Below are 8,611 nucleotides of genomic sequence, written 5' to 3'. Positions count from 1 at the left end.
TCAGAATTCAATATTTTTTTAATTTTATTTTTAATCAATACCTGGATTAAACTTGACTGATCTGCTGCTTCTGCGTCCATCAACAGACCTAGAAAAATAGATAAATTGATCCCTTAAAATGTCTTGAATTAAAATCTGTTCTCCGGCTGTCTCAATGTTTTTAATTTATTTACAATATATTTTTTTATTAAACATTTATACGAACATACAATTTCTCCAGTAATGCCACACAGAAGAGGTTATCATAAAAAAAATATGTAAAAACAAACTTAGGTTAACCCCGCCACATTCAATGTGCCCGAAAAAAAGATAAAAAAATAAAGGTCATTTATGAGTTAAAAAAGTTATTTCAAATTTAGTGCTAAGAAATGACATTTTTGCATCAAAGGGAGATAATTTGGAGCTTCGTCAAAGTTGTAACATTTTAAAAGTCATTTGGGGCCAAAACGAATTGACTTTTCTGGTTGATGTTTGTACCATATTTCAAATTGACAACGAATAGTGTAATAAATAAAAATTGTAATGAAAAAATGTTTTTTTTTATATTTTGCCGACATTTTTGTACCCTCGAGCCTCCTTACGTATAAGATAAATAGCAATACTTGCTTTGTTCGTAACAGTACGTCAAATTTGTCAGTTAGGTTCCATTTTCTTGGAACAATCTTCCATGTTTTACCACTGTCATTACTGTACTCTAGAAGTGATGATTTATATTCTCCATTTACTATCGCTATATTTCCTGAAACTCTAAAAGAGCACATTATCAAAATAAGGATATATGGTATGATTACCATGCAATTAGACCACTATCCACCATCGACCAAATGAAACGGGTGTTAACACCTACATGTTACCGTATGACCTTAAAATACCAAAATGACAAAAGAAACACAACTATTCATTGTATTTGATTTATACTAAAACATTAAATGATAAACAGACATGATATGAAAGATAGCATTCACCAACAACCATTCAACTAGTTTCAAGCTCATGGCTTGAGACAGACATGCAAAGTCACTCTGGTGAACGTCACATCATAACAAAAACCTGTAAAATCAGTTGGAAAGGGTTAACTTTGAATAATAAGATCGGCATTTGATAAATAACAAAAGTTCAAAAGACACAAACCGGTTTACGAGATCATACAGCTATTGAAATCTTGTTCAATGTCTTAATTTCAATTTATGAATACACGTTTTGTTCCCAAGGCATTTATTTCCATCAGTACGCTTCCAACATATTCTAAAAATGTCATTAACATGAGAAAAGTATGACCATATGCTCTGTAAAAATTACTATTTAGTACCCCGTTTGTAATAAGATTTCTACACGTATAGTAATAATTTCAAACACAATATTTGTATCTATGTAAGATTAAATATTTTTAATAAGTTGTGTTAACAAAATCCCTGACTTCATAATTACCAGGCAAGCCTATCTAGTATAAACATTTTCACAATTAAAATGTCTTTGTATGAGTTGAGAAAATACATTTCCAATCGGATTTTTCGAATGATCATCTGTTCTTTTTGTTAAGATACGATGTACTTACATGTTATGTATTATATAAATACTGTTTAATATACGTATACGTACAGTTTACATTGTACTTTAATGAGAAATTTTATCACTTTTAGAAGTAATAATGAGTAAGAATAGCAAACCTTGCTCCAGGAGGAGAAATTCTGTATTCAATACCCATTTCATCTAATCGTTTCAATTCCCGGTCTCCTAGTATCTCTGTAAAATCACCCCAGTCGTCATTCATTTTCTGGTCTCGTTTATTTTTCGAGATTTCATCTTCCCATAAGCCCTTGTGCCAAGCTCGTTCAGCCAAAGCTAATAACCTTGGAAATACCATGTAATAAAAATTAGATTCTGTAAGCACTGTTTCGCTCCACAAATGACCTTGCATTCCTGCAAATAATATAAAATCGTGTTGTATGCCAATAGACAATGAGGTAAATAAAACTTTATGTTCAAATGTTAAAATTCTTTCCTTCCTCTGAAATCTTAAATAATATTAGTAATAATATATGTTTGCTTTCTATTGTCCTTGCCCAAGAAGAAAAGTTAACCAGAAGAAGCATGATTTTACATAGTTTAATAGCTTAATCTAAATAAGTCTAAGTTCTTACCAAACCCGATGGTTTTTAGAGAACCGATAAATGAGATATAACTAAACTTAAAAAAATCAAGAGTTCAATGGTCAGAAACATTTGCTTGACTTTTCATTATACTAGAAACAAATACCTATTACCGATAATATTTTCTGGCACTTGCAGACTCGGACAATTTACATCATTCTCTCCACAGATTTTAGATCGATTCAATTTTGCACCCATTCTGCTGACGTCTATATTTTCGTATAGTTTGTCTGGCATAAACCCAAATGTCTTAAATGTGTCTGTAAATCTCGGAGCCCAGTAGAGTCCTCTCTCTTCTGGATCCGGTTCATAAGGATGATCAAAATACAAATGCGTTGCATGTGACATGACTATCTGTAAAATAAAGCTGTTATGAAAGATCGGAGAAAACAATAAACTATGGGAAAAGAAAAAAATGGCAGTTTATATGTAAAAAAAACTGTGACTTCGACTTTCATGCCAGCACTATGCATTGTATATCAATGCTTTTCATACAATTCCTGTATTAGTAGTCGGGTTTGTTTACATCTTTTTCACGCTACTTTGTGTTCAAAACCCATATGCATTGAAAACCCTTCATTTCGAAAAACATAATCAGATGCTTAATTCAACAAACATAGAAAACCTCAAGACTAATTCAGCCAGAAACCCCGAGGAGAAATTAAATGAATAGCTGAAATAACCAAACATGACCATAAGAAGAAAACCTCAACTCCAGGAAAAAAACCAAACAGAACTTCTCCTGTTGGCGATGATTCTTGGATTTCAGCTTTGAACATTAATTTAAACGTAATCGTTTGCTCGCAACAGAAGCAGGATACCAGTAAATTATTCCTATACGTGTATCACTTCGTGTTATCTGTACACTTGTATTTGTAAAGTTAAATGGTCGAATTCAGGATAAAATATAATATTCCGCGAGGCTTACCTTAAATCCAGCATTTGCAAAATTGTAAGCCCTTCTTGCTTCACCCCATTCCCATACATTATCCCAAGCGTTGCTATAGACATCAGCGTTAGGAAATAACGCTCTGTCAAACGGCTTTCCGTTTCCTTCCGAGAAACCATCTTCCCAACCTAAAAGATTTAATCCGTGTTTGTGTGTAATGTTGGCAACACGCTGTGCAAACATTTTTTTCAAACTTGTCCGAATTTCATTTCTTTTCGTGCTGTTAAAGCCAAGCTTTCTACACGATGCCGAGTTTGACCATGCATTTTTGGCTACCTCGTCTCCACCAAAATGGAATATTTTTAATGGTGTTCCAACACTTTCATGCATAGCTTTTATTTCTGTCACCACTTTGTCAACGAAATTAAAAGTACTTTCAATACATGGACTAAGGGCATTATCACCAAAATATTGAACTGATAAATATACTGAGGAATCAGATGGATCGAAAAGTCTAAATTTTTCAGCATCTTCCTTTTGGTTATTTTGCATAAGCCGTTTGTATCTACTCTCCATTGCTTTTATTGCTGCGCGTGCATGTCCTGGCATGTCAACTTCCGGTATAACTTCAATATGACGATCCTTGGCATATTTTAGTATTTCTTGGTAATCTTGAATTGAAAGATATCCACTCCCAGAAGTGCTGTTATCAGGCCCTGACCCTAACTGTGGAATTAGACAGTCATTTTCAGATGAACTATGACAACGTTTAGAACCAATCTGAGGAAACAATATCATAAGCAACATTAGGATTTTGTCTATACTCTTCCCAATTTACAGAATACAAACTGTACGGAAAGCAAAAACAACAATGGTGTCTAATTTTTAAGTTTAAGCCACCATTTTCATCGGAAAATGTCTGTACCAAGTCAGAAATGTGGCAGTTATTTTTCACTTATTTCCGTTAATTGATAGCGTTTGATTTTGTCAGTTTTCATGGACTTCGCCTTTTTGACTGTGCCGCTTGCATTTTTTTATATACTTTTTTTCTAAGAGATTCGTCAAGGCGAACAAAGACAAACAAACAAAGGAATTAGTCGTAACTCTTACTAACATAAGTTAATATTATTTTTTTCAGATTTTTTTTATAAATATTATGTAACTAAATGAAAGACTTAATCTAGATATATATGCAGAACTGTTTCCATGCGAACAAACTAAGGTGTAAGTTTATGGCAGTAAATGATAGTCAAATATATTACCTCCGTTAACTCGGGTAAATCTTTGATTTCTAACCTCCAACCTTCGTCATCAGTTGCATGAAGATGAAGTTTGTTTAATTTATATGTTGCCATAGCATCCAAAAGTTTTAACAAAGTTGATTTTGGTCTGAAATTTCTTGCAATATCAATATGCATACCACGGAATTCATATCGAGGCTCATCTTCTATGAGAAGCTTTGGTATTTTATATCCATCAGCAAGTATACTCAATAAGGTTTGAACTCCATAAAATATCCCATTATTGGTTTTAGCAGTTATACTTATGGTTTTGGATGGCGGATCAATTTCCAGAGTATATCCCTCTAATGCAGTCATTGTCCCGTTAGCAGAAAGATGTATATTTATCTTGCCTGTCACAATGGAGTTCACTGGTTTGAATGTTGTTTTATCTGTTTATAAATAAAGGAATGTTTAGGGCTATTACAGAAAAAAATGTATTGGGGGGGGGGGGGGGGGGGTCGGAAGGCACATTGTATTAATAATACATGGGTGATGGGTATCAGAGCAACTTTTCACACTATAATGCACTATAATTCTCAATTACAATTGTCTGGGTGGCGGGTGCTGACAAAAACTGCCTTCCACCCCTCCCCCCCCCCCTACATTTTTTTTTCTGGAATAGCCCTTATATTATTTGTCGTAATTATCGTGCATACAACGTTTCATATAGTCTGAATTAGTTTAAGCATGTTGCAAAAACATTTCAACGCCATGCATACCTTTCTGATTTTATTGTGGTCTGATATAAATACTCTTTGCTCTAAGTTTTTAGACATTAAGTGCCAACTCTATTCTCTCGATATTATTTTTCTTCAGATCTGTGGTTTAAAATTTTATGCAACGAAGTAGAATTTATTCATAGTAGAATTAATTCATAGTAGAATTTATACATGCCTATGCGTCTTCTGGTTGCCTGAAACTTTTTTTTACATAATTTTGTCATGTACCCGTGACGTCATCAACGTTTTTTCATGATTTGCTCCTTAGAAACGGAAAGCAGAATTGAATAATAAGGAATGACTGTAATATTTTTTCTGTCTATTCGTCGAAATAACCTCAAAAATATGGTGCACACTAAATAAAAAGTGTGCACCTCATTTTTAGGTTATTTCTTCATAGGCTGAAAAATGTTACAGTCATACCTTAATTGGCATTAAATACCAGTTTCCATGTAGCAAATGTTATATACTATTTTGTAAATCGACTAAAGCATAATTATAGGGTTTAACGTCCTCAGTCAAACCTAGAAGCGGTTTGTTTCTGCTATTCTCGCAAGTCCCCTTATCAATTTACAAAATCGAAAAAGAAACACTGAAACCGCTCGCATCAATACAGAAACACGCGAAAATCTTTTTTAGTGAAATTAGCTACAGTAATGGTTATATTCCATGTCGTGATGTCAAACTTAGTCATTCCGAATAAGCATGTAAAGCCTTAACAAATAATGTATACTTGTCTTTCATTTGTGCTCATCATATAAATGTAAGTCAAAACTCTCTTCCTCAAATGGAACATATCTTATTTGTAGTTATATGATTTCTCTTCGCAGAAACACTTTACAATAATTTATATTCAAATATCTTGACATAATATTATAGGGTTATTGCATGAATATTGGGGAATATTGTCCTGAGTAGAATTTTATATTGCACGAGCTTGCGAGTGCAATATATGTTCTACGAGGGACAATATTCCCCAATATTCATGCAATAACCCTTTTATTGTATAGCAATATAATATTTAAAAGTAAAAATTGGTTTAAACTAAGATTTTGTCGTTAATGACGTCATGAATTTTGAAGATTTATTGCACTAGTGCAATATTAGAATTTATTGCACGCTAACTTTTGGTTACTTTCTGTGGGAAATATTATATTGGTATACAATAATATAATATATGATACTAGTACTAATTATAGATTACTTACTTGCTAGGTATGATGCCTCATTTGTGAATCCATTGTGAACAATATTAACGTCTCCACGCATATCTAATGTTTCCGAGGCGTCATAATGAATCACAGATTTAGGCGTTGGTATTGCAATTTTTTTCTTTGGAGTTTTCCTCATATCTTTATATTTTTCAAATCGATCTAACGGTGTGTAAGGGTTGTAAAGGTCAGATTTTGTTCTCTTCCATTGATTTGGTTCATCAAAATTCCCAACAAAATCACCTGATGTACTTTCAAAGACACGAGGCGATAACCCATCGACAGTTATATACCAGTTTGGAGGTATATCTGATGTTGAGATTGCCCAGTTCGACCCAAAGAAACGTATCTCTCTTGTTGTATTAGGTTTAATTTCCAAAAAATCTTCAACTGGGGTGAGTGAATATAAACTACCTTTAGCATGATCAATTCTAAGTTTTGATTCATTAAGTATGTATCCCCCGGGTAAAATGCTGTTTCCATCTAGTGATAAGACATGTTCTTCTTCAATAATGAAAAAGCTGTAGAAAAAGATTTTCCAGTTTAAACCTGATAAAGAATGAGACCCTTTATTTTCAAACATAATTCGGAAAAGGTGCTTCCTCCCATTGAATTGCAAATTGTCAACAACATGGACTTCAATTCTTAAATTCCTAGCAATGTCATCTAATTCCTCTTGAGTTGACACTTGGCCATATATCAAATCTGCAAGATAAAAAGATGACGTAAAAAGTAATAACTGAATTTCTATACTACTAAAGGAAGAGGACGATTTCATTGAGCCCCAACTCCTCTGAAACCACACAAAGAGGGAAATATTTGTGATAATGGTGAATTTTTGAGCATTTCCACAATCATTGCATGATAAAAGACCTAAAAGCACTAGTATAACTTTTGGCATAAAGATATCAGAAAAGATAAACGGCCATCTTACATATTCAAATTTATTTCTGACCCATTTCTGAATATTATAATGAAATGACTCCAGTTAACTGTGTACATGTAGGTTCTTGGGCAGTGCAGGAACATATATGTTATATATGCTGTTCCCAGGCAGGGCAGTGTTAGAAAGTGAACAGTATGAAAATGCTGTCATTATCCCTGTGGCACAAGAAATACTACAGTGCCACCTTAAAACTAAGTTTTAAATAAACACAAACAGAATATTCCCCAACAGTTATTAATAGGTGCGTTATCATTAGAAAACATCGCTTAAAAATGATAAATGAGAATACGTCATACACGTTGACATGGGTTCAGATAAATGTTACTGAGCGTTAAATGCTGTTTTCTAGAGGAAATATCGTTATTTATTAATTTCATAATGATATTTTCTATTTTGCACAACAGGTAACACTGGGTGTAATTTTGACCACTATTTTGTATTTATGACTATCATATTAGAACATTTTACAATATTTTGTGTGTAGTACAAAAGTTGTCCAAGTATATTCCTAAGATTTGCAAACTGGTAGTGCAGCATTGTACACGTATATTTAACAGTGATAATATAATCCTTGCTCAAAAACCATCTTTTTATACATAAATTAAGCATCAAATAACACTTTCTAATGAATATTAGGATATCAGTTATTATAACAGTGACTTCAATATTTTTTGTCTATAAAAATTATATCTAAAACCAAGTCTTACCTGTACACAACAATACAATAATTAAAGAAATTATATACATAATCCCATTTGTCATTTTCTTTCTAGTGTAGAGATGGACATTGAAGAACAACAAACTTAGAGGCACACATTTATAGCAGGGGTGAAATGCGAGAATAAATTCCACCTTGAACTTTTACCCAAACGATTAAGAACTGGAGATTAACAATGATATATCAACATGCACATAATAAAATTGTTTGGTTTCCAGTCAACTTGATTAAATGTAGATAATTAAGTCACCATATTCAAATGTACTGTATAATACTATATTCCTTAATGTATTTTGCAAACAAACTGTTACTTTTTGTTACGTTTGAATTAACAGAGATGACGACCAAACTAAAATTCTAGTTATATACTGTATAACATTGAAATTGGAAATGGGAAATGTATCGAAGAGACAACAAGGCGACTAGAGAACAGTAAACAGTCGAAGTTCAACACAGCGAGAAAATCTCGCACAAGAGACGTCCTTCGGCTGACCCCTAAACAAAAATGTTGTAGTCTATATTAATATTTACTGAGCAAATATTTATTGTCATTATACTAAATAACTAAAGCACGTGACAAACTCAAAACAATGCCAATAAATAATATTAAAGTTACTATTTCAAGTGTACAAGAGAGACTTGACAGTTTCCTCAGTTCTATTGACCCAATAACGTCTTCCCAATTGTCCCACTTT

General features: G+C 32.9%; 1 protein-coding gene across 1 annotated transcript; it reads right to left on the bottom strand.

The window, feature by feature from the left end:
- Positions 1–355: 355 nt before the first annotated feature.
- Positions 356–8,106, bottom strand: LOC139510871 (beta-hexosaminidase-like). The gene is made up of 8 exons (XM_071297413.1): positions 7,906–8,106; positions 6,250–6,957; positions 4,302–4,711; positions 3,079–3,819; positions 2,264–2,504; positions 1,668–1,920; positions 603–747; positions 356–361 (listed from the first exon to the last, which is right to left on the bottom strand). The coding sequence occupies exons 1-8, from the start codon at positions 7,958–7,960 to the stop codon at positions 356–358; spliced, it is 2,559 nt and encodes an 852-aa protein (XP_071153514.1). The 5' UTR covers positions 7,961–8,106.
- Positions 8,107–8,611: the final 505 nt, after the last annotated feature.

The sequence above is a fragment of the Mytilus edulis genome, chromosome 2 (assembly GCF_963676685.1).
Source record: "Mytilus edulis chromosome 2, xbMytEdul2.2, whole genome shotgun sequence".
NCBI lineage: Eukaryota > Metazoa > Mollusca > Bivalvia > Mytilida > Mytilidae > Mytilus > Mytilus edulis.
Note: the sequence above shows the minus strand (reverse complement) of the source record. Positions and strands in the feature narration are given on the sequence as shown.

Coding starts and splice junctions, on each gene's coding strand:
- LOC139510871 (XM_071297413.1), bottom strand. CDS start 7,960: ATGACAAATGGGATTATGTATATAATTTCTTTAATTATTGTATTGTTG. Junction 3,820..4,301: donor ATTTACCCGAGTTAACGGAG/GTAATATATTTG, acceptor TTGTTTCCTCAG/ATTGGTTCTAAACGTTGTCA. Junction 748..1,667: donor ATTTCTCCTCCTGGAGCAAG/GTTTGCTATTCT, acceptor GTGCTCTTTTAG/AGTTTCAGGAAATATAGCGA.